At 43.6% G+C, this 25,376-nt stretch overlaps 1 protein-coding gene across 11 annotated transcripts in view; it reads left to right on the top strand.

Annotated features, from left to right (window-relative positions):
- Positions 1-25,376, top strand: part of TULP3 (TUB like protein 3) — a 203,006-nt gene that overhangs the window by 122,331 nt on the left and 55,299 nt on the right. For all 11 annotated transcript variants that reach the window (XR_004540148.1, XM_033952421.1, XM_033952420.1 and 8 more), the window contains 3 exons: positions 6,929-7,041; positions 19,481-19,595; positions 24,997-25,095. Coding sequence is in view for 10 of the 11 variants with exons in the window: in XM_033952421.1 (XP_033808312.1) it covers positions 6,929-7,041; positions 19,481-19,595; positions 24,997-25,095 (327 nt within the window). In the remaining variant the exon portion in view is untranslated. The remainder of the gene's footprint in view (positions 1-6,928; positions 7,042-19,480; positions 19,596-24,996; positions 25,096-25,376) is intronic.

Here is a 25,376-nt window from a genome sequence, read left to right as displayed (position 1 = left end):
GAAGATCGCTCCTGCCCTGAAAGCCTGCTAGACCACCAGGTAAGGCCGGGATGCTGGGAGGAAGACTGGAGGGAACATCCGAAACTATGGTGTGTCTCCTCCCCCCCAAAAAAAAAAAAAAATTGTGAATATGTGAAACCGCGAGTGTCGAAACTGCGAATGGGGAGGGGGAAATTTTAAAAAAATGCAACTCTGTATATAACGGACTGTTTTTCCAGGTCCCTTGAAGTTTGTTATAACGAGATTATACTGTATTGGCATCTTGGAAATCTGCAACTCAGACATCATATTGGTTCAAATGGCACCATTTCACTCAGAGTGAAGACTCATAATCAAAACCATTTGATGTTCTTTCTGGCCCAGTTCTTCTCAGTCTTTTGGATTCAAGGAGGCCCCAAAACATCTTAGTGCATTTGCACCTTGCAACCATTTCAGCTTATTACTATCAGGTTGAAGGGAAACCTGTCTCTAACCATTCTCTTGTCTCACATTTCATGAGAGATTTTATGAACATGAAGCCATATCCAGCTTGAGATCTCAACATGCTAATAGCAAAACTTATGGAAAGTCCATTTGAACCTCTAGGTGCAGCCTAACTTAAGCATCATGTAGAAAATGTTTTTTTTAGTGGCCAGAACCACAGAAAGAAAAATCAGTGAACTGTTAGTATTAGTCTGTTATCAACACTACACCCAAGTAATTTTATGGACCCATCCTAGGTTTCTTCCCCCCCAAATTTGATTTTCACCTCAATCAATTTGCATCCTACCAATTTTCTTCCCTCCAGCTCACCCTACACAGTAGATGTTTCACTACATGCTTTGCATTGCAGATGAGCAATTCCTTATTATCTGGAAGCTATGAGAGATCTGTGAAGGACCTTGCAGCCTTTTATTGCTTACTAGTCTTTAAGCCTGTTACATTAACAGGTGCTAGAATAGATGTGTGTGTCTGTCTTTCTCTCTCTCTCTCCTTGGCCGCTGTCTGTCTTTCTTTCTTTCTGTCTCTCTCTTTCCTCAGCTGTCCACCACCATCCCTTGCCTGCTCCCCCTATCCAGCAGTAGCCCTTCTCCCTTCCTTTTACCTCCCCCATATCCAGAAGCATCCCTTTTATGCTCCCCCTTTCCAGCAGCAGCCCTTCTCCCTTCGTTTTACATTCGCCCTGTCCAGCAGCACTCCTTCACTGCTCCCCCTGTCCAGCAGCAACCCTTCTCCATTTGTTTTACCTCCCCCCCTGTCCAGCAGCACCCCTTCACTGCTTCCCCTGTCCAGCAGCAGCCCTTCTCCCTTCATTTAACCTCCCCCTGTCTAGCAGCACCTCATCCCTGCTCCCCCTGTCCAGCAGTAGGCCTTCCCCCTTCCTTTTACCTCCCCCTTGTCCAGCAGTAGGCCTTCTCCCTTCCTTTTACCTCCCCCCTGTCCAGCAGCACCTCGTCCCTGCTCCCTCAGTGCAGCAGTAGGCCTTCTCCTTTCCCTGCTCCCCCTGTCCAGCATCCACTAGCCCAGGCAGCCTCGGGGCTTTTGCTAGGCCGGCCCACCTCACATTATCGAAGTGGGCCTGCCTAGCAAATGACCCGCGGCTGCTGCGTTTGCTGGTCCGGGGGTGAGAAGCGGCGTCCCGGCAGCGCAGGAGTCAATTCGCCACCGCTGTCGCAAGTCGTGGGGCACGCGCCGGAAATCGAATTCGGCATGGAGGCAGACAGCACGGCGGCAGGGATCACAAAACCCTAAGTGCACATGCGCGCTTAGTGTTTTATTAAAGAGGATAATACTAATGCCTGCTTCCATATGAATAGTCTAACTGAATATCAGATTGTTCTGCCTTTTGTTACACACTTGCGGGATTCAACCCATTGGGGCACACTGGAGCTTATAAGCTCTGAGCAAAGACTGCCTTCATTGCCAATCTTACATCTTTCCTCTATTATGGACATTTGAAAAATAGACACTTGGGCATCACAACAGAGTTCCTCATAGACAGTGGAGGAATGAACATAAGAAATGCCTCCGCTGGGTCAGACCTGAGGTCCATCGCGTCCAGTAGTCCACTCACGCGGCGGCCCAACAGGTCCAGGATCTGTGCAGTAAATTTCTATCTATACCCCTCTATTCCCTTTTCCAGCAGGAATTTGTCCAATCCTTTCTTAAACCCCAGTACCGTACTCTGCCCTATAACGTCCTCTGGAATTGCATTCCAGGTGTCCACCACACGTTGTGTAAAGAACTTCCTAGCATTTGTTTTGAATCTGCCCCCTTTCAACTTTTCCGAATGCCCTCTTGTTTTTTTATTTTCTGAAAGTTTGAAGAATCTGTCCCTCTCTACTCTCTCTATGCCCTTCATGATCTTGTAAGTCTCTATCATATCCCCTCTTAATCTTCTCTTTTCCAGGGAAAAGAGTCCCAGTTTTTCCAATCTCTCAGCGTATGAAAGGCTTTCCATTCCCTTAATCAGTCATGTCGCTCTCCTCTGAACTCTCTCGAGTAACGCCATATCCTTCTTAAGGTACGGTGACCAATACTGGACGCAGTACTCAAGATGTGGACGCACCATTGCCCGATACAGCGGTAGGATAACTTCTTTCGTTCTGCTTGTAATACCCTTCTTGATTATACCTAACATTCTATTCTCTCTCTTAGCGGCAGCTACGCACTGTGCCGTCGGCTTCATTGTCATGTCCACCATTACCCCCAAGTCCCTTTCTTGGGTACTCTCAGTCAATAACATCCCTCCTATCGTATAATTATACCTCGGGTTTTTGCTTCCCACATGCAATACTTTACACTTCTCAACATTGAATTTCATCTGCCATCTCTCTGCTCATTCCCCTAATTTGTCCAAGTCACTTTGCAATTCTTCGCAGTCCTCCTTTGTCCGAGCTCCACTAAATAGTTTGATGTCGTCCGCAAATTTTATTATCTCACACTTCGTCCCTGTTTCTAGATCATTTATGAATATGTTAAAAAGCAGCGGCCCGAGCACCGAGCTCTGCGGAACACCACTCGTGACCTTTCTCCAGTCTGAGTAGTGACCCTTCACCCCTACCCTCTGCTTCCTACCCTCTAACCAGTTTCTGATCCATCTATGCAACCATACGTGCCCCCTCCCCTCAAAAAAAAAGAATTGACAAAATGGAAAATGAGCTGGTCAACCCCCAAAAAATTTTTCTTTGCTACTTAAAACTTAAGAAGTATTCTTAGTTAATTTAATGACGCTGATATCAGATCTGTAATTGAACTTCAGCTAGCCCGTCAGGTTTCTGACATACACGTTACTGATTTTTTAGACAGTTTGCCATATCGGCACAATATTGCGAGTATGAACTGTCCCCCACCAAACTTGTGTTAAGGAGTTTACTCTGAAAACAAGCACGAATACAATAAGGAGATATGTTAAAGCATATATTTACGCCTTTCAACTCACACAAAAGTGATGTCAGCATGTTCTGAAATGTTTGAGACACTTGCTTTTACGCTTGTACTGTACATTTGTCTCTCTTTGCAAGAACAAACAATAGTCTCCCATCATACTGGGATTAAACTTTCTCTGATATCTGCTTTCCATCACCTTGATATCTTGGTGAAATCTTTACCCATTCTCATCGCTGACATCACCAATATTGGGTGGGAAAAAGTCGAGGTGACAATGTAAGAAGTGTATTTTAAGTGACATTCTGGCACCCATTAGCTGATATGCTGTCAGCATGTTCTCCACAAGCTCAGCATAATTCTCTGATCTGTGATTACCAAGAAAATTCTGGTCAACCAGCACGAATGCTTCCCATGCTGCTGATTCAGCTGGGTTCAGCTTCTGTTTGAAAGCATCATCAAGGATCAGTTCACGGATTTCAGGTCCAACAAAAACACCTTCTTTGATTTTGGTTTCACTTTTCTTAGGTGCTGAAACACATCACCATATCTGTCCATCGCTTTGACAGAATTTTTCAGTAGACCTAGTTTTATGTGAAGTGCTGGAAGATAGATTTTCTCACAATGACCTAACGGCAGGTGCTTCACATTGTATCTGCCAGGTGCGGATTCATCTCAGTTTGGCCATTGTTTCTGCCTGTAGTGGTTGGCATCATGATGACTGTTCCAAAGACACAAGAAGCACATGTATTTGGTGTACCCCAGTTGCAGACCCAGAAGGAGCGACACAAAGGGGAGAGTGTGGTGCAGTGGTTAAAGCTACAGCCTCAGCACCCTGAGGTTGTGGGTTCAAACCCACGCTGCTCCTTGTGACCCTGGGTAACTCACTTAATCCCCTCATTGTCCTAGGTACGATAGATAGATTGTGAGCCTACCAGGACAGATAGGGAAAAATGCTTGAATATCTGAATAAATTCATGTAAATCGTTCTGAGCTCCCCTGGGAGAATGGTATAGAAAATTGAATAAATAAATAAACTTTGAGATCACACCCAAACAGGAGATCCTACCTCCTCAAGGTAGAGCAAAGAAAAACAAAGGGAGAGATCTGTGGTGCTCAATCTTTTTATAAAAGATGAGCACCACAGGTCTCCCCCCTTTGATCACAACAGAGGTTCCACTGGTGATCTGCATAGCATTTGAGTTTTAAAAGTGTCTCCATTGACTCGTATGTTTCTTCAACCCAACTGCAAGAGCAACAGGAACAGATGGCTTCTGATTTCCATTGTGTAAAAGTACTGCTTTAAGGCTTGCTTTTTCTTGAATCAATGAATAGTCTCCATTCATCAGAAACATGTTCATATCCCAGTTCACACATGAGACCATTAATATCAGTACAGAAGCAAATGTTTCCTTCCATTTAGTAAAAGGAAGCCAGGATGGTGTGACGATCATGAAAAAAAAGGTATTTTGGTGTCCTGCCTTAAAAAATTCCATTGCTTCAGCCTTGAACCCAACAATTCTGTTTTCTCCTTTGACAGTGACAAGTCTCTAACCAGATCATTAAGATCTTCTTGAGTAGCAGGTGAGGTTGTTTTCATCCAGTTCAGATTCATACAACTCCTTCACAGCAACAGAGGCACATTGTGTTGCAGATGTGGAAGGAGGAATTAGAACTGGATTCTCCGAGTCATGAGGAACGGGTTTAATTGCTGACGGGCAATCAGGATACACAATTTTTGATTTATTCCTCTTTGTGAATCCAGCAATTTTTGTCATGCTTGACAAACTTGCTGCAATTCTTATGTTCTTATGAGTGATGATTTGTTGGTTTACGCCACACCATGGGTACAGTGAAAGGCATCTTCTTCTGTTTCCCGTTCAGCCACTGTGTTAATCTGGAATAGCAGACAGAGCAGCACACATGAGGTGCCCACACTTTATCTTGGTTGCCAACTTTTTAGCCAAAATAATGCTGTATGCACTTTGAAGTCTGCTGGACAGATTCTTTTGCTGATCTTGTGCAGTAAATTATCTGCAGACATAACAGAAATTATCATGATAGTTAACACAACTTCGTCTGTTCATAATAATTATAATATCTTGGACAAAAACAAGCAAAATATAAAATTCACAAGTAGAAAAAGCAGCACAATCACTTTTTAGTATAAACTTTAAAATTACTGTGATCGATGAGTTGTCCTATAATGCAATATTGTATTATAGAAACAGTAAAATACCGATGGTTCACGGTAACATTATTGATGAAAATGATATAACATAAGAATTGCCGCTGCTCGGTCAGACCAGTGATCCATTGTGCCCAACAGTCCGCTCCCGCAGTGGCCCCTAGGTCAAAGACCAGTGCCCTAACTGAGACCAGCCCTATCTGCATACGTTCCGGTTCAGCAGGAACTCGTCTAACTTTGTCTTGAATCCCTGAAGGATGTTTTCCTCTATAACAGCCTCCGGAAGAGCGTTCCAGTTTATACCACTCTCTGGGTGAAGAACGTCCGTTCGTTTGTACGGAATCTGTCCCCTTTTAACTTTAGAGAGTGCCCTCTCGTTCTCCCTACCTTGGAGAGAGGGTGAACAACCTGTCTTTATCTACTAAGTCTATTCCCTTGAGCATCCAAGTACCTAATTTTATTTTATTTTATTGTAACCCGTTCTGAGCTTCTGGGGAGGACGGGCTATAAAAATGAACAAATAAATAAATATTTTGAATGTTTCTATCATGTCCCCTCAGTCTCCTCTTTTCAAGGGAGAAGAGGCCCAGGTTCTCTGATGCATAACTTAAAAACAGAGTGTGATAGACGAAAACTGTTTTCAGATTTAGAGTCAGCATATTGCCCTTGTTAAGGTACAGGTGACAGAACTCCAGTAGCAAAATGCTTGTTGGCCAGTGTAATGTTTCCATCTCAGCTGCGATACGAAGTGTGGAGTGGGGGTTCTTAAGATTAGTCTGAAAGAGATCTCCAGCCCACAAGACTCTGTCAATAATGTCACACTGGAGCTTGACTTCATTCCTCTATCTGTAGATAACCCCATTACAAGTAAGCAACTCTGGTTTGCTGCAAAAGGTGTTTCCATTAAGTATAGACTTGGGAGGGGTGAGCATGGAAATTCATTCTGTTGCATTCAGTTTCATTTTGGGGAATGTAGGCTTTGTTCCCTGATGCAGCATTTTTCCTCTGAAAGGTATAGAGTGGAAAATAAACTCATCATTGTGGTTGATTCGGTTTTACTATATTGCCTTTATTGAAGTTTACTCCAAAGTTTGGAAAGGATTTAGATGCATTCAGATCTAATGTACTTATAAACCAGAATATGAAAAACATTTAAGAGTATGTAAACTTTCTATAGTCATGTTTATTTAGAGGGATACATGCACAGTCATAGCTCGCTACATAAACTAATAGTGTGGCTTGAGGGGAAGAGACCTTCCTTTGAATAGCAAGTGGAAGTATGTGTATGGGACGGTTGGCTGGGGGGATGGAGGAGAAGAAATAACATCAAAATTCTAGTAGAATTCTTGATGCTGATCTAATTTTTTTTTTCAGACTTTCATCCTTGCAGGTAGGAAAAGGAAGAAGAGCAAAACATCAAACTACCTCATTTCAGTTGATCCAACCGATTTGTCACGCGAGGGTGAGAGTTTCATTGGCAAACTTAGGTGAGATGCTTTCCAGGTCAGAGATATAGTTGGCTAGTGAATGTTGGATATACAAGGCAGTAACCTTGGTATGTTCTTGGGAAAACTCTGTTTCTATGAGCAGCATCACATTGCACAAAAAAGAAAAAAGAGTTTTATTGGATGGTGTGGATGGGTTGGTGGTCATGAGTATGCCTTCTTGATACAAATATTTAAATGAGTAAATGTGTATGGACAGATCAAGCCATAGAAACACTTCCAAATGTAGAGCATAGCTCCCCATCTTTTCTGCTTGCAGCACCAGTATTCATCTTTGTGCATCATTATCATGCAGATTGCCAGGGATGTAGTTTGGGATTTTAAAGAACAGGATGAGCTGTCAATTTATTGGCTTCCCTATGTAGCATACCAACCCTACTTTAACAACACTAACTGCCAGGACTCTGTGATTCTGCCAATTATAGCAGGTACTAGAGTACCATGATGTTGGGAAAACAAACACACCAGATTGCTATATGACCCTACAGAGAAATTGCTGGCTAATAGAATGACTCACCTCTGTCACAAGGCAAAATAGATTGATACTCTCCAAATCAGAGTAAGTGATCACAAATTATAAATAGATATATGCAGACAAAAACTGAAAAGGAAATCAAGATGCCAACCAACACTGCAGAAGTATAGACAACCTGCATTCTAGCAGTCGGCTTCAGGAGATGGAAAAAAGGAACAGGTATTAGAGAGAGAAAAGGTTACAGTATGCACATCCCTCTCAGAGTGTAGCAAAATATGAAGTAGTACTGAATTACTGTACAACAACAGAGTAGTGACATTTTCAAAATTGAAAAAAATGGTATTCAATGTATAATAATTGTAAATTTAAACTAAAAACAGAAATCACAATCTCATATAAACTGAGAATATTCTGTCATTTTGTGATTTTTCAAAGAAAATAATTGATTTTGGAGCCACAAATATAGTTGATATCATATAAGAACATAAGAATTGCCGCTGCTGGGTCTGACCAGTGGTCCATCGTGCCCAGCAGTCCGCTCACGCGGCAGCCCTCCAGTCAAAGACCAGCGCCCTGAGACTAGCCCTACCTGCGTGCGTTGCAGTTCAGCAGGAACTTGTCTAACTTTGTCTTGAATCCCTGGAGGGTGTTTTCTCCTATGATAGTTTTCTACCACTCTCTGGGTGAAGAAGAACTTCCTTACTTTCGTACGGAATCTTGATGGTTCTGACATGAAGAGTATTTCTGGAAAACTGTGGAAAAGCCTAGAAGCTTGCCCAGGCATGTGACTATTTTCTTGCTTGACTAGTACCATACTTGAGCCCCCTCAGTCAGAACCATCATGGAACATGGCCAGGAGGCTAGAGTTGGAATCTACTTTTGATGATGGTTCAGTGACACTTGTCCTTTGGGCCCCAGCTGATAAGAGCAGCTATAGCTGGAACTTACCTCCTGCCACTGGACTGATAGCAATAGTATGTCATTCAGATGCCTATCTTGCATACCCTTTCCAGTGGCCATGTTTTTATTCCATATTGTCCTTAAATGAAAACTCAGTTCCTCTTCTTGTCAGGGAATATCTATCTTAAACAGTTCTGTTTTCCTATTGTTTCCATCGTAATTTTAACCTTATTGAAGTTCTCTAGAAGCAAATTTTAAACATTTCTTGGAATACAGTAGACTGTCTGTTAACCGGCACCCATAGGGATTGGTAGATGCTGGATAAATGTAGTTTCTAGTTGCTTGAGAGTTCCTATTAAAAATAGACCAAACTAATCCTATACCCATACTATGCCATACCATAAACAGTTCCAGACAAACTACCGGACATGTGGTAGGCAAAGCGTGGGCAGCATATTCCACTTAAATTTCCGCCAGAAATCAATTTTATTTTCATTTTTATTTAAAGTATTACAGTATCGCTTTGATTTTATTTTGCTGATTGCTTATGAGTTCTGGTTGCTTGAGTTCCAGTTAACAGAGAGTCTACAGCTTTACATAAAGGGTGCCAGGCATACATTTCATTATAAGTCCCTTATAGTGTATGGTGAGCCCTCCAAAATGCTCCCAGAACCTACTATAGCCACCTGTCTACCGTCCCGATAGCACTTATGGCTGCAGGTGTCACCTATATGGCAGTACAGTAGGTTTTAGGTGAGTTTTGGTGGGTTCACACTTTCCACCATAAATGTAGTGGATAGGGTGGGATATGGGCCTGGATCCCCCTCTCACTCACCAGGCTACTCCAGATACCTGCTTGTTTCTCTACTAGCATTTCCTATAATATCTGCGGCTGGTATATACTGTCTCTTTCACAGTTTTGGGGAATGGATGGGAGGGAGGGAGTGACCATTGGGAGTGTGTGGGGGGTCATGCCTGTATGTATCCAGTGGTCATCTGGTCAGTTTGGGTACCTTTTTGGCTCTTATGAGCTTTTAAAACAGTTCTATCTCCAAACATCTAAATGACACCCTGGATGTCTTCAAAAAGATTTGATTATCTCTAACCTCACCCTAATTATGCCCAAAACAGACCTCTAACACGAATCGTTAAGATTTAGACGTACTGAAGGGAAAATGACCTGCAAAACGTCTAAAATAAGTAAGTTTTGAAAATGGCATTTGGGCAATTAAAACATCCAAGTGCTGATTTATGCTGTCTTTTGAGCAATTTTCTTTTTTGAAAATGAGCCCTATAGGTTTTATATTTGGATGGTGGCTGAATTTTGATGTTCTCTATATAATATTTGTTTGGCCTGAAACACCCTGGCCCCTCTTCTACCTACAATTGCAGATGATACAAAGTTATTCAGAGTAGTAAGGATGCAGGAGGATTGCGAAACCTGCAACAAGACATAAACACGCTTGAGAAATGGGCTGTGACATGGCAAATGAAGTTTAACATGGACAAGTGTAAGGTTGATGCATGTTGGTAACAAAAATCTTGTACACGAATACAGGATGTCTGGTGCAGTACTCGGAGAGACACCCTAGGAAAGAGACTTGGGAGTACTGGTCGACAAGTCGATGAAGCCGTTCGCGCAATGTACGGCAGCGGCGAAAAGGGCAATCAGAGTGCTTGGAATGATTAAGAAGGGGATCACGAACAGATCGGAGAAGGTTATCATGCTGCTGTAAGAGGCCATGGTACGCCCTCACCTGGAATACTGTGTCCAGCACTGGTCGCCGTATTTGAAGAAGGACACAGTACTACTCGAAAGGGTCCAGAGAAGAGCGACTAAAATGGTTAAGGGGCTGGAGGAGTTGTCATAAGTGAGAAATTAGAGAAACTGGACCTCTTCTCCCTTGAAAAGAGGAGACTGAAAGGGGACATGATTGAAACCTTCAAGATAATAAAGGGAATAGACTTAGTAGATAAAGACAGATTGTTCACCCTCTCCAAGGTAGGGAGAACGAGAGGGCACTCTCTAAAGTTAAAAGAGAATAGATTCCGTACAAACGTAAGGAAGTTCTTCTTCACCCAGAGAGTGGTGGAAAACTGGAGCGCTCTTACGGAGGCTGTGGTAGGGGAAAACACCCTCCAGGGATTCAAGACAAAGTTAGACAAGTTCCTGCGGAACTAGAACGTACGCAGGTAAGGCTGGTCTCGGTTTGGACACTGGTCTTTGACCTGGGGGCCACCGCGGGAGCGGACTGCTGGTCACGATGGTAGAGGGCTGGATTCTATAATATTGCCAGTAAAATCTGACAGGTTGCTGTAGTAGCTGCTTTTAAGAATGGTTTGGACAATTTCCTGGAGAAAAAGTCCATAGTTCGTTATTGAGAAAGACATGGGGGAAGCCACTGCTTGCCCTGGATCAGTAGCATGGAATGTTGCTACTCCTTGGGTTTTGGCCAGGTACTGGGGACCTAGATTGACCACAGTGAGAACGTGCTACTGGGCTTGATGGACCTTTGGTCTGACCCAGTAAGGCTATTCTTATGTTTTTATGTACATGCTTAAATTATGCTGTATAGCAAGTTGTTTACAAAATTCAAACATAAGGAGAAGCAGCAAATTAAAAATAAAAATTTAGTTGATACCTACTGCTCAGCCCACTCCTTTTTTCAAGTTGTCAGTTCCCAATTTTTCTGTGCAGGCTTGAATTGCGGCTTTGTTAGCCCTTCCTTGGAGGTTCTTTTCTCCCACAGTTTTGTTTTATAAGTTTGCTGCTTCTCATTTTTTTCTATGAGAAGTAAGCCACTAAGTTGCTTCAAATGGTGCCTACACTGTACTGACTAGATGTATTCTTTAGGTTTAGAACAATGCTTATCAAACATACTATGGCTGTGATCCCATTATCAAAGCCACAGAAAGTATATGACCCTTGAAGGTTTGAGCCCATGATGCCTCTATGGAGGGTTTACCCAGATCATGACTCCATTTGGGCTTCTGATCCACAGTTTGGAAAGCTGTGGCTTAGAACATGATGATCCTGGATATGCCATCTGTTCAAAAATTTTTCTTGGCACCATCAAGTACCAGAGATTGTATCTGATGGACATTTGTGGTAAGATCTTGAAGTCTGATGCACCATCACTAAGGTTAGGTATTTGCATCACAGGATCTGTAATCTTCACCAATCACTTACAGTCCCATGAAGGTGAGATCATTCTCCTCAGAGTCAAGATTCAAGAAGAGGCACAAGAGCAGGATCCTTTCTGCCCTTCCCATGAGAAAGCTTCCTTAGAGTTAATTTCAAATCAGAGTTGGCATTGATCTTCATTAGTACAAGGCTCTAAGAGCAGGAAGACACGTAGTGACCACTGTGATTTGCCTTTCAAACATTTTCATCTAAAGACTTGTTTGGTCTCCGAAATTGAGTCTTAGGCAAGGGAGCACATTAAAAAATGCCTAAATATATTTATGAGTGTAAATGCCCACTTATTTCTTTGAATGTCTTAATGTTGCCCCGGGATCAGGGTTGTCTGGGCTTATTAAATGTGGATAGATTTACCATAGCTTGCTAATTAAGACACTTGAATGACTAATCATTTCTCTTCTCCTGCAACTGAATATGCTTCTTACTCGCCATATCATTTTAGTTATTTATTACATGCCACCAATCAACCTAAATGCAAATTTGATTATGGTGCAGTGTTTTTGTCCCCTGTCAGACTTACATGGAAGAGATTATGTACTTTATTGAACATCTCGCCAAAGATGACACCTTGCTTGCCTATTGTTGGTCAGTGGGGATTTTCTTCCAGGACTGTATGGGAACACCTTTCGTAGATGGTCCCAGAAGGGTTTTCTCTACCTCTCCCAAGCTCTGCAGGATGATGGCACACCGGAATCTTTTGATACTTTAAAAATAACCTTTCATCTATCATCCAAGGACTGATATTCCTACAAGCAATTACATCATTAAATATCCTCCCTACCTAGAGCTGGCTTAAGGGCAGAAATTCAGGAATGGTTATCGGAGGCTTTGTGTTTGAGTGCGCAAATTCCTATACCATTGAGATTTCACCATAAGTATGAAGAGTCTACTGGTGATGTAATTATGCTGGGCATGCTGCTAAATGGTCTCAAGAACGCTAATCGATTATTATTTCTGATTTGTTAAAGAAGAGCATTAAATTGGGAAAAAAATTGCTTTATCTGCGGTGGAGAGGGAGCAATACTATAAGTTCTTATTAGAGTCTATTTTGCACCAAACAGGATGTTTTGGGCCCATCTAACCCCTACGGATGCCTGTTCAAAGTGAACTGCACCACATGCCACTCTAGGACATATGTTCTAGACTTGTCCTTGTATAGCTGCTTATTGGCATCAGTTAATTGCATGGATTGGAACTGTACTTGGAGACTTCTGCCTACCTCCCTTTTCATTTTCTATGGTTCCAATTCATGCGGGTTGCACAGCCTTTGTTCATAAGGCCATTCTCTTGGGCATTAAAGCAATTCTACAATGTTGGCTGACACCACAGACACCTACTTTCGCACATTGGAGAATTTTGATGATTCAATAGGCTGGACTTGATCGTCAAGTTATAAGGCACATGGACTTTTGGACCTGGCACCTTATTTATTCGTTGTTGGTTACCATTTTGTAATACTTTGACGCATCGGGCCTGCAGTAGATTACTGAATTAAGTGCTATTTCAGGTCCTATTCTGACATGTTGTACTGCTTTTATCCCAGGACAAGCAGGCAGCCTATTCTCACATGTGGGTGACATCATCCACGGAGCCCGGATGCGAAAGCCTCACAAGTAGACTTGTTGTAGAAAACTTCAGAAGTTTCGAGTCTGTCGCACCGCACATGCGCGAGTGCCTTCCTACCCAGCACAGGGTGTGTCTCCTCAGTTCTCAGTTTTCCGCGGAGCCGCAAAGTCTGTCTTTGACACTCTGCACTGAACTTAATTTGCGTCGTGCCTTCTCTCACCGCAGCTCGTGTTTTATTTTTCTTATTACCGTGTCGCTGTGTTTTTTCTTTTCATTCATTTAGTTTGGAAACTGCTGCTACACCCTCAACCTTGGACTCGGTCAAGCCTGCTGTGGGGTGTCCTCCTACCTCTACAACTCCGACCTCGAGTCTCATCAGACCTTCCTCATTTAGATCGTCTTCGACCTCGAGTAAATCTGCCAAGTCTTCTCCTAAGCTTCCCTCAGGTCAGATACCTCAACAGACGGTTCCAGCGGTGGTTCTCAAGCTACCCAAGCATCACTCCTCCAAGTCGAGGCATGCTTCTTCTGCCCCCTTAGAGCCTTTAGTCTCAGCAAGTGGTCCAGTTTCAGACTCGGATCTACAATTGCAGGCTACCATCCAGACCATTTTAGAGTGGAAATTTGTTCAGTTACTGAGCAAATACAGTTCTGCCTTGACTCTGCTTCCTGCAGTCCAGCCTGGGCACTCAGCAGTCTCACAAGAGGTCGAGTCATTGCCTGTGCCTCGAGCTGAATCTACACACTCTATGCAAGGAGTCGAGTCTTTGCGAGTGTCTCGACTGGAATCCTCACACTCCATGCAAAGAGCTGAGTCTTTGGAAGTGTTTTGATATTCCTCAATCCAAACCACTGAGTCTATGGAGTTTCGATCTACAGCTTCCAGCCCTATACCCTCTCCAAAGGCATTGCCCATTTCGAGGCACAGGGCGAAGTCTCCTTGACCTCACACGAGACCTGCTTTCAGGCAGCACTCTCATCACCGGTCAAGGCCCTCATTGAAGCGCCGATCCTCTTCCAGAGAGAAGCTTTCTTTGTCCATGGTTTCCAGTTCTTTGAGGCCTCCAACTCCTCGATCGAGGACATCGATAGCAGAACCCGAGGACTCAGCTGATTCCAATGCCTCGTCCCAGTCTGTCTATTCGCTGGGATACCAATACTCCAGAGAGGCCTCACCTTCGTTTTCCACTTGAGGTGCCTTGAGATCATCAAGTCTCTCTTGAGACCATGCTCTGGCGGATCAATTGTCCTTTTCCTCCTTCCTCCGTCAAATGGCTGAGGGCCTGGATCTTAAATTGGATGCTGGTTCAAAGTACTCTAAGGAGTATTTGAAGGAGATGAGTATGTCTCGATCTCCTGCAGACTTAACAGGCTGGAGACTCCTTATGCTATCCCTGCTGTTCCAGGCAAGTTGGAATCGAGGTATAGAACTCTATATTGCAAGGGCTTTGAGAACTCCCAACTATCTCATCAATCCCTTCTTGTGGAATGTTCATTGAAGAGGAGTCATCTTTCCAGAGTCTATGCTACCATACCTCCTGGAAGAGAGGGCAGGACCATGGACAAGTTTGGCCGTTGTCTTTATCAAAATTCGATGATGGCCTCCAGGGTTTTAAATTATAATTTGATCTTTATTACTTACTTCAAGTATTTTATTGATATACTCCCTGTTTTTTTTAAAGACCTTGGTCAACACAGGCTTTTAGAGTTTTGGCAAGTTATTGCTACTTTGGCGCAACTCAGATTGCATCTTCTTCAGTCATCTTATGATGCCTTTGAACTTTCCTCGAGGGTCACTGCATTCTCAGTAGCGATGCGCCGTCTGGCCTGGCTTCGCATCATTGATATGGATCACAACCTTCAGGATCGTCTGGCTAATATTCCTTGTGAAGGCAATGACCTCTTTGATAAATCGATAGAGGCCGCCACCAAGAAGTTGTCTGAGCATGAGAAATCTTTTGCTTCCATCATCAGACTAAAGCCTAAGCCATCTCCTGCAAAGCCTTCTCGACCTCTTCCATCCTATCAGAGGTGTTATCCTCCAAGGGCAGCTCCTTACACTCGAGCACCCCCCAAGAAACAACAGCAGAAGCAACAGAAACCTCAGCCTTCTGCTACACCCAAGGCTTCTCAGCCTTTTTGACTGTCTCAAACAGAGCATAACCTCCATCGTTCTGCCTCTGTTCTCTCCTCTCCCCATAGGAGGTCATCTCCATCATTTTTACCATTGATAGGAGATCATTACATCCGACTTCTTGGTGCTGTCAATAATCAGGGAAGGATACTCTCTTCATTTCGCTCAGATTCCATCAGAGCTTCCTCCAAGAATGTATCCTTCCAATCCATCCCAGACCGCCCTTCTTCTTCAGGAAGCTCAAGCTCTGCTTCATCTCCGTGCCATCGAGGAAGTTTCCTTGGAACAGAAGAGCATGGGGTTTTACTCCCGTTACTTCCTAGTTCCGAAGAAGATGGGCGAACTGCGACCCAAACTGGATCTCAGGGTTCTCAACAAATTTTTGGTCAAAGAAAAATTTCACATGTTGTCCCTGGCATCCCTTTAATAATAATAATAATAATAATAGTTTATTTTTATATACCGCCAAACCATCAGTTCTTGGCAGTTTACACAATAGTAATTACATCAAGTAATTAAAATATAGATCCAAATAACAATGTCTTATAAAAGGAAATAACACAATTCAATAAAAGAAACTGACTAACAAAATACAACCCTAACTTATTCAAAATAAAATATGAACAATACAGATTATATATACTAAAATAGATAAGCAACTGTAAACCTTACTCCATAAAAATAATTTTAAAAACTGCCTATCGTAAATATTTGGAAATCTATCCCCATCTAGATCAGAATGATTGGTTATGTTCTCTGGATCTCAAGGAGGCTTATACTCATATTCCCATTCATCCAGCCTCCCGTCAGTACCTCAGATTTCGGGTGGGGAATCTGCATTTTCAATACAGAGTGCTGCCTTTTGGCCTGGCATCATCTCCCAGAGTGTTCACCAAGTGCCTAATGGTGGTAGCAGCAGCTCTAAGGAACCATGGTCTTCGGGTGTTTCCCTACCTGGACGACTGGCTCATCAAAGATTCAACATCTCAGGGGATTATTGTAGCAACCCAATGGACTACGTGGTTCCTACAAAGCTTGGGATTTGAAATCAACTTTCCCAAATACCACCTTAAGCTCTCTCAGAATCTACAGTTCATTGGAGCTATCCTGGACACTGTCCAGCTCAGAGCATTCCTTCCTCAGCAGCTTCCTCAGATGCTCTTCTTCAGCTGTGTCACAAAGTGTCTTCCCACTCTGAGCGAAACACATGATGGTACTACTCGGTCACATGGCCTCGACCGTTCACGTGACTCCTTTTGCCAGACTTTACCTCAGAATTCCTCAGTGGACCCTGGTATCTCAGTGGACGCAGGCTTGCAACCCACTCTCTCAACACATTACAGTCACTCCTTCATTGAGACAATCTCTCCACTGGTGGATGCTCTCTTCCAATCTCTCCAGAGGTTTACTGTTTCAGACACCCCTCTCATCAGAAGTTCCTCACGACAGATTCCTCGACCTACACTTGAGGGCACATCTCGACAGTCTCCTTACTCAAGGCCATTGGTCCAGCACAGATCGTTAATATCATATCAATCTGTTGGAACTCAGAGCAATCTTCAATGCTCTCAAAGCTTTTCAGCATTTTCTTCAGGACCAGATAGTCCTTATTCGGACAGACAATCAGGTCGCCAAGTACTACATCAACAATCAGGGAAGAACAGGATCTCTCCCTCTTTGTCAAGAAGCTCAAAATTTTGTGACAAAATTTCCATGATCGGGATGGTGTGGAGCTAAAGCAGAAGGGGGGACTTTTTCTTGATACAGCCTTCAGGCGAAACATGTCGGAATGACAGGTCCCTTCCCGATAACTATTGACAAAGGGAAAACTCAGAAAATGCAAGAAAAAAGATAAGTTAAAAGATTATTTATTTACTCATCATGCACTAAAGCACTTTATATAGGACTTCCGGCGGAAACATGGAGCCTTAGACAGCGTGTTGCTACGGCTCCGCTACACCTACCCGCGGCGCGGCAACTAACCGGCATTACTGCCCCCTGGTTCGGGTCAACAGTGGCTCGGGGGAGGTTGCTGAAGAAGCGGAGCACCTTGTAAGAACTTTTCTTCGCGGCTCGGCTTTGCCGTGTCGGGACGGCTGGGGGCCACGTGGCGCCGCGGGTGGCGTGCGGCCACGAGTCGGGTCTGCTGGGCTGCTCCCCTGCCGGTCTATATCTGTGTGCAGCCTTCTCCTCGTGCAGTGGAGGTTGCTGGGGGCGCGGCACGACTCTGCACCTGTCCTCCTGGTGGCCCTGCAGTTGCGATTTCGGGTCTCCCGGGGCCTAGTGGTGCTGGTGAGGGCGGATGTCTGTGACTCTGATCCCGGAGTGTGGAGTGGCTCTCCCCCAGCAGGTTTGATTCTGGATTTGCTCTTTTCCCTGAGCTGGAAAGCTTACTGGAGGCGCGGTGCGTCTCTGACCTCATCCTCCTAGCAGCCCGGTGGTTTCGGTCTCGGGGTTCCCGGTGGCCACGTGGAGCAGCAGAAGACGTGTGGTTGCACCCCTGATATCCAGGCACGGGGCGTGGCTCTTCCTCTGCAGGCCAGATCCCGGGTTTGGTCTTCTCCCGGTGCTGGGGAGCTTCCTGGTGGCGCGATTAGATCTGGGAGCCTGGGGTAGGCTCGCCATGGCGACTAAGGCGGTCCGGAAGGATCGGGAGAGGAGTAAACTGCCAGAGGCCAAGATGGCGGATCCCATGGCGCCTCCATCGCCGGAGGCTCCTCACTCATCCTGGGTTTCCGCAGTCACGGCGGAGGTTCAGGCTGTCCTCGAGGGCTCTCTGGGGGACAAGCTGCAGCGCATACTTGATAAACTGGACACGCTGGACCAGCGATTTGCCTCTCTCACGTCGGAGGTCAAGGAGACTCGGCAGCGGGTGAGTGCTGCTGAGGATCACGTTCAGCAGCTTGCCCGGGAGCAATCCGCACACACTACAGCGTTGGCGGCGTTGCGTGCCAAGGTGGATGACCTGGAGAACAGATCCCGCCGTAATAATCTTCGGTTTGTTGGCCTGCCTGAATCGGTGCGGGACGTGGAGCTGGGGGCGATGTTGGAACGCTGGTTGCCTGAGTCTTTATCTTTCTCATCTTCTTCGGGCCCATTGCGGGTGGAGAGGGCGCATCACTTAGGGCAGCGGAGAGAAAATGCTGACAGACCTCGGGTGGTCATTTGCTGTATCCTGAACTATCATCATAAGATGGAGGTCCTACGTGCGTTGCGGCAGGGCAAGAAGCTCTTGTATGACAACAAGCCCATACTCTGCTTTCAGGACTACTCAGCGGAGGTTTCTCAGGCACGACGCAAGTTTTCACCTTTATGCACCCGACTCATCCAGCGTCACATTGCTTTTTCTCTGCAATACCCGGCTCGCCTGAGGTTGACTCATCTGGGTAGAGCTCATCATTTCGACACCTTGGAGGCCGCGCAGCGTTTTGTGATGGAGATGTTGCCTGAGGAACCACCACAGGGAGCAGCTGTGGACTGAGGAGATCCCTGTTGGGGCCGGATCTGTGGTTTGAGTTTGGACTGGGGGTCTTTCTTCTCTTCCTTCGAGTTGGGGCTCTGGGTTTTCTTGTAGTTCTGCCTGGCTGGTGGGTGGGAGGCAGGAGGGGGGTTGACCTGTTGGTTCTTTGTTAGATGGGGTCTGTTCCTGACCTATTTGGGTTTTTGAGCGTTGGGGATTTGGCTTGGTGAGTGTGTTTGCGGGTAGGTGGAGACGGGAGAGTCGGGCAGCATGTGCGGTATACGGGTGTGCGCGCGGTATATAAAAATTTCTGTACATAAATTTGTGTTTTTCGCGCGCTATACCCGTGTGCGCATTTTACACGGGTGCGCATTTTCTACGTGAAAATACAGTAATTGTACTTGATTTTAGAATGGCAAATGATGTCAGTTAGTTTCTTGTTTTGTTCCTTTTCAGAGATATACATAGGTCCATGATGGATAGGTTGGTCTAGCCTGAGTAAAGGCCAGAAATCCTTTTCATGTTCCATATTTATTTCCCAAATATTAAATATATGTTTGTAACTCTAAAACTTCTACTCTATGTATTTTTGGGGTGAATTTATATCCATGATAGACTTGTATTTTTTGGCACCAAAGAAACAGAAGGATGAGCTCTATCTCTATTTCTTTTCTCCAATTTTAGGTCCAACCTTATTGGAACCAAGTTTACAGTGTATGACAATGGGGTGAGCCCAACCAAGAACCAGGGATTGCTGGAAAATTCCAGACCTCGACAGGAACTTGCCGCTATATGTTATGTAAGTGATATTTCAGCTTCTTTTTCTTTCTCAAAGTTGACAGATAGTAACAGTAGCATTCACTGTATTACATGTATATTCAGTACTGCAGAATATACCTATTAAACACTAGTGCTCACATTTAAATTAAAATTTTGCTTCTGCAGAAGATTACCCTACTTCCTTTTCACTGCAGCTAACAATTCAGTGATTACATATACCTACCCCTACCCCACCCATTGGAGAATTTCTTCCCTCTCTAAACCTCATAGACTAACCCTTCCCTTTCAAAGCCCCCTTTCACCTGGCCTACCCCTAAAATTACACTCATGCAATTTCTCCACCATCCTCTAAACCTGCACCCCCCACTCTCAACTAACTTACTAATCTCCAAAGCAGGCAACATACAGATGCATACCGTGCATATATGCACACAAGGATTGTAAATAGAAACTTGATGGCAGGTAAAGGCCAAATGGCCCATCCAGTCTACCCATCCACAGTATCCACTATCCCCAAAAGATCCCACATGCCTGTCCCACGCTTTCTTGAATTCTCTGTTCCTTGTAGGTTGATCTGTATTCCATTTTCTTTATTCTACCATGCATAACCATGCGCGTTATACGTGTGAGCGCATTGTACAAATTTTTTTTTCCATTCTGATCCGGCATTCCCCTTGTGAACCGGCATCCTCCCCCCCCCCCCCGCTCGCGTCACTCCCCTGCCCCGCGATCCTACATCCCCCCCAGCACCGCAAAGACAACTCTTACCCGATTGGGCACCGGCACCAGCACCAATGCACAGGATGTGTCAGTGCCAGTGCCCGAAGATCCTCCCTCGTTGGGTTGGGCTGGGCTGGGCGGTGCGAGAGAGATCCTCCTTCCTGTGCCAGGCTGGACTAGGCTTTGAGCATTTGCGCATGCTCAAAGCCTTCTGGTCTCGCAATCTCGGAGAGGAGGATGGGGGGAGGATGCCGGTTCGGAGTAGGCGGGAGGAGGTTTTAGCATGCGCGGTATACGCATGTGCGCGCTATATTAAAATTTTATTACATAAATTTCTGTTCCCCGCACGCTATACCCGTGTGCGCGTTTTACACAGGTGCGCGGTATATGAGTGAAAATACGGTAATTCTCTTTCTTCCTCCCCTCTTAAAGTCAATTAATTTGTTACCTTTGCTTAATCTTCTGTAAACCGCATAGAACTTCACGGTATTGCGGTACTTAAGCTGTTATTATTATTATTATTCCCCTAGTTTGTTCAAGTCCCTTTGCAATTCTTCGCAGTCTTCTGTAGTTCAAGCTCCACTGAATAGTTTGGTGTCATCTGCAAATTTTACTATCTCACACTTCGTCCCTGCTTCTAGATCATTTATGAATATATTAAATAGCAGCGGCCCGAGCACCAAGCCCTGTGGGTCCCCACTCGTGGGATGCTTTAAGGCTACCATAAGAGGACAGATAATATCATATTCAGCATATATTAGGAGACAGTATAAAAAGCAATTTTCTGATTTGGAGCAAGAAATCAAATATTTGGAATCTAAGTTGAATGAAAAATGGGAACAAAATACTTTGCAGGCTCTTTTAAAAATAAAATGTAAATACAATGAGATTTCTTCAAAATTGATAAGGAAAGATTTGTTTTCTCAGCAAGCTCTGTATTATGGAAACTCAAATAAGGCGGGAAGATTATTGGCGAATTATCTTAAAGAAAAGAAGAAATAAAATTATTGCAATTAAAGATGAGAAAGAAAATATACATTCTCATATTGGTCCTATTTTAAATCAATTTTTAAATTTTTATAAAGATTTATATTCTTCCACGCCTTATTTAGATAAAGAAAAAGATGGTTTAGAGGTCCGAAAATTCCTAATCATATAAAAAAAAGTTTAGAAGAGCCTATTTCATTAAAAGAATTGCAAGCAGCGTTAAAGTCTCTTAGAGTTGGATCCACTCCAGTTGGTGATGGTTTCACGGTAGAGTTTTATAAATCATTTCAAATTACCCTATTACCTCACCTATTAAATTTATACCAGACTCAGCTGAATAAAGGTTGCATTACAGGTACTATGGCAGAATCTTTAACTATAGTCTTGCCGAAGCCAAATAAAGACCCTACTTTGGTTTCAAATTACAGGCCTATTTCTTTAATTAATGTAGTTGGAAAACTTTTAGCTAAATCATTGGCTTTACGCTTAGCTAAGGCTCTTCCATTTATTATTGATATGCACCAAACAGGGTTTGTTGCTCATAGACATTCTTCTAATAACACCAGGTTGGCTTTTCATATGTTAAACTTAACAAAAGCCATGAATGATCTGGCCTTTTCTGTATCTTTGGATACAGAGAAAACCTTTGATCGGGTGGAATGGACCTTCATGTATCAAGCATTGGAATGGTTTGGGATTGGTTCTGGATTTATACAAATGATCCAAACTTTGTATAGTTCCCCTGTTGCTAGATTGTATATTAATAATAATTTTTCAGAAAGATTTAATTTGCAGGGGGGAGTTAGACAAGGTTGTCCCTTATCTCCTTTGCTTTTTGATATTGTATTAGAACCCTTGTTATTAGCTATTCAGCAAGTGAAGGAGATACAGGGCATCCCTTACTTAGATCAGGATTACAAAGTCTCTGTATATGCAGATGATATACTACTATATTTGAGAAATCCAGAAACAACCATTCCATGCTTGCTTGATTTGATAGAGAAATTTGGAAAATTTTCAGGATATAAGATAAATTGGAGTAAATCAGAAGTTCTTCCACTTAATATACATTGTACAAAAGGTCTGTTTGATCCATTCCCCTTTCTATGGAAGGAGGATGGAATAAAATATTTAGGTATTTGGATAAATAATACACTGGAAGAGACAATGAAAGTGAATGAAAAATTTTTATTACATAAGGTGACAGAAATGTGTGAGCAATGGAATCCTTTACATCTTTCGTGGTGGGGGAGAGTTCAAACTATCAAAATGATGAAATTCCCTGTGGTTTGTTATCAAATGGGTATGATATCAGGTTTTTTTCAGGGGTCCTTTTACAAAAAATTAAATTGTATTCTAACAAAATTTATTTGGCTGGGTAAAAAGGCTAGAATTCCTTTAGTATCATTACAAAAACCAATTACAGAGGGAGGGGTAAATTTCCCCAACTTTTATAGGTATCATCAAGCCAGGGTATGTATTGGGTCCTCCCAGAGCCCTTAGAAAATATCCCAGATTGGTTGTAGTTGGAATGGCGACTCATGTTCCCTCTGCGACTATGCCATGTTCTCAGTATCAAAATGCCTAGATTATATAAAGAAAACAAAATACAGTGGTACCTTGGATTACGAGCATAATCCGTTCCAGGAGCATGCTTGTAATCCAAAATGCTCGTTTATCAAAGCGAGTTTCCCCATAGGAAATAATGGAAACTCGCTTTGATAGGTTCCCCCCCCCCCCCGAGGCCAGCAGCGCTGCTCCCCCCCACGAGAACCGGCATCACTCCCCCCGAAGGCCCCCCCGCAATCCGCACTCCGCCATCGGGCACCCCCCCGCCGCGACCTGAGGTCCCCCCAACCTACCCGAACCCTCTTCTTACTTTGCTGTAGCCTCCGCAGCGGCACCGGCACCAGCATGTCCTGTGCGTGGTGCCGGTGCCTGAAGATCTGCTTCCTGTGCTGGGCCTTGAGAGTTCACGTTCAACGTGAGAGTTCACGTTCGACGTGAACTCTCAGGCCTTGAGCATGCGCACATGCTCAAGGCCCAGCACAGGAAGCAGATCTTCAGGCACCGGCACCAGGCACAGGACATGTTGGTGCCGGTTCCGCTGCGGAGGCTACAGCAAAGTAAGAAGAGGGTTCGAGTGGGTTGGGGGGACCTCAGGTCGCGGCGGGGGGATGCCCGATGGCAGCGAGGGGGTGCCCGATGGTGGTGGGGGGGGGGCCCGATGGTGGCGGGGGGGGCCCGATGGCGGCCGGGGGTGCCGGATCGCGGGGGGGGGGGGGGGGTGCCGGTTTGCAGGGGGGGGGGGCGCTCGCAAATCGAAGCGCGCTCGGTTTCCGAGGCGCTGATTTTGCGAATGTTTTGCTCGTCTTGCAAAACACTCGCAAACCGGTGCACTCATAAACCGAGGTACCACTGTATTAGTAGATACTTGGAAAACCTTACAATATGTCAATAATTTAACACTTATTCCAATACATAAATCAACAAATCAGACTTTATGTCTAAACTCCAAGATTCAAATTGGCGGTTTTAAGGTTATCTGGAAGCATTGGATGATAGCAGGAATACGGATTTTAGATGATGTTATATCTAATCTTAAGTTGCTTGAATTTTCACAGTTGCAACACAAATTTGGACTTAATAAATCACAAAGTTTTAGATGGTTGCAGCTGAAGCAGGCCATTCAGGCAGGGTTCCCTGAATGGAAAAATTTAAATAATCAATATAGTTTAGAGTTCTTATGCTTTCAGGTGGACTTCCTGGGACACCAGGCTGCACAGTGGTATAAATTGATATCTGGATTCATGAATAAAAAACCAAAAAATGGTCTTCGGGACATTTGGAGTATTGAGATTAAGCATCAAATTTCTATATCTCAATGGCCACGAATTTGGACTTGGAGGTTAAGATGTACAATGTCTACATCTATGAGACAAACTTGTTTTTTTCTTTTACATAGAGCATTTTGGACCCCAGTTTGTTTACAAAAGATAGATTGCTCTAAGTCTAATAGATGTTGGCATTGTAATCTTAAAATAGGGACTCTAGATCATTTATTGTTCTATTGTCCATTTATCTTGGCCTTTTGGAAATCAATATGGGGTCAAATAAATTGTTTATTGAAAAACCCAGTTGCGTTATTGTATGATGCTGTTTTATTTTGCATGTCAATGAGGGGTAAAAGCCAAATATCATCTAAGAACAACAATCTTTTATTAATTATGACAGGAGTCGCCATACAACAAATAACGAGTAATTGGAAGAGACTTTACTACAGTTTTTGGAATTCGTTGTGTCATATATATAAAATGGAAAAAACAATATCTATACAGAAAGAGAATTTCAAAAAATTTCAAGATGTGTGGAGGCCATTAACAAATTACTGCAATGAATAGATTTCATTTTTCCCTATATGGTATAAGCTCAAAATAGGAGGAGGGATAATTTAAAAGTTGTTTATAAATGGGAAGAAAGATAGGAAAGTATCTATTAAATAATATAAATGTTTATTATATAATATGAAAAGGGAGGGAGGTAAATTCTATAATTTGATTATTGTTGATCATTAAGTGTTTTATATAAGTTTAAATGATTGTACCTGTTGATATACTTATTGTAAGTTTGAAAAATGAATAAATTTATAAAAAAAAAAACAAACAAACAAAAAAAAAACTTGCATAATAAACTTTTCACTCCTTGTCTTCCAGGAAACCAATGTACTTGGTTTCAAGGGTCCCAGAAAAATGACTGTGATCATTCCTGGAATGAATATGAACCATGAGCGAACTATATTCAGCCCTCAAAATGTAAGTTTAAAATCGTGATGATCAAATCTTAGCACGATGACTAGCTCTAGGGCCAGTGCGTGTTAATCTTTGTCCATGACCCCCATTTATACAGCCTCGGAAGCATGCAACCCCTCCCCAGTGGTGTGTGCCATTGATGTCCTATGGAGCAGTGGTTCCCAGCCCTGTCCTGGAAGACACCAGGCCAATCGGATTTTCAGGGTAGCCCTAATGAATACGCATGAGAGAGATTTGCATATAATGGAAGTGACAGGCATGCATATCTATTCCGTGCATATTCA

Source organism: Geotrypetes seraphini, chromosome 7 (assembly GCF_902459505.1).
Source record: "Geotrypetes seraphini chromosome 7, aGeoSer1.1, whole genome shotgun sequence".
In the NCBI taxonomy this organism is placed as follows: domain Eukaryota; kingdom Metazoa; phylum Chordata; class Amphibia; order Gymnophiona; family Dermophiidae; genus Geotrypetes; species Geotrypetes seraphini.
The sequence above is the reverse complement of the archived record's forward strand: the minus strand, read 5'-3'. Positions and strand labels throughout refer to the sequence as shown.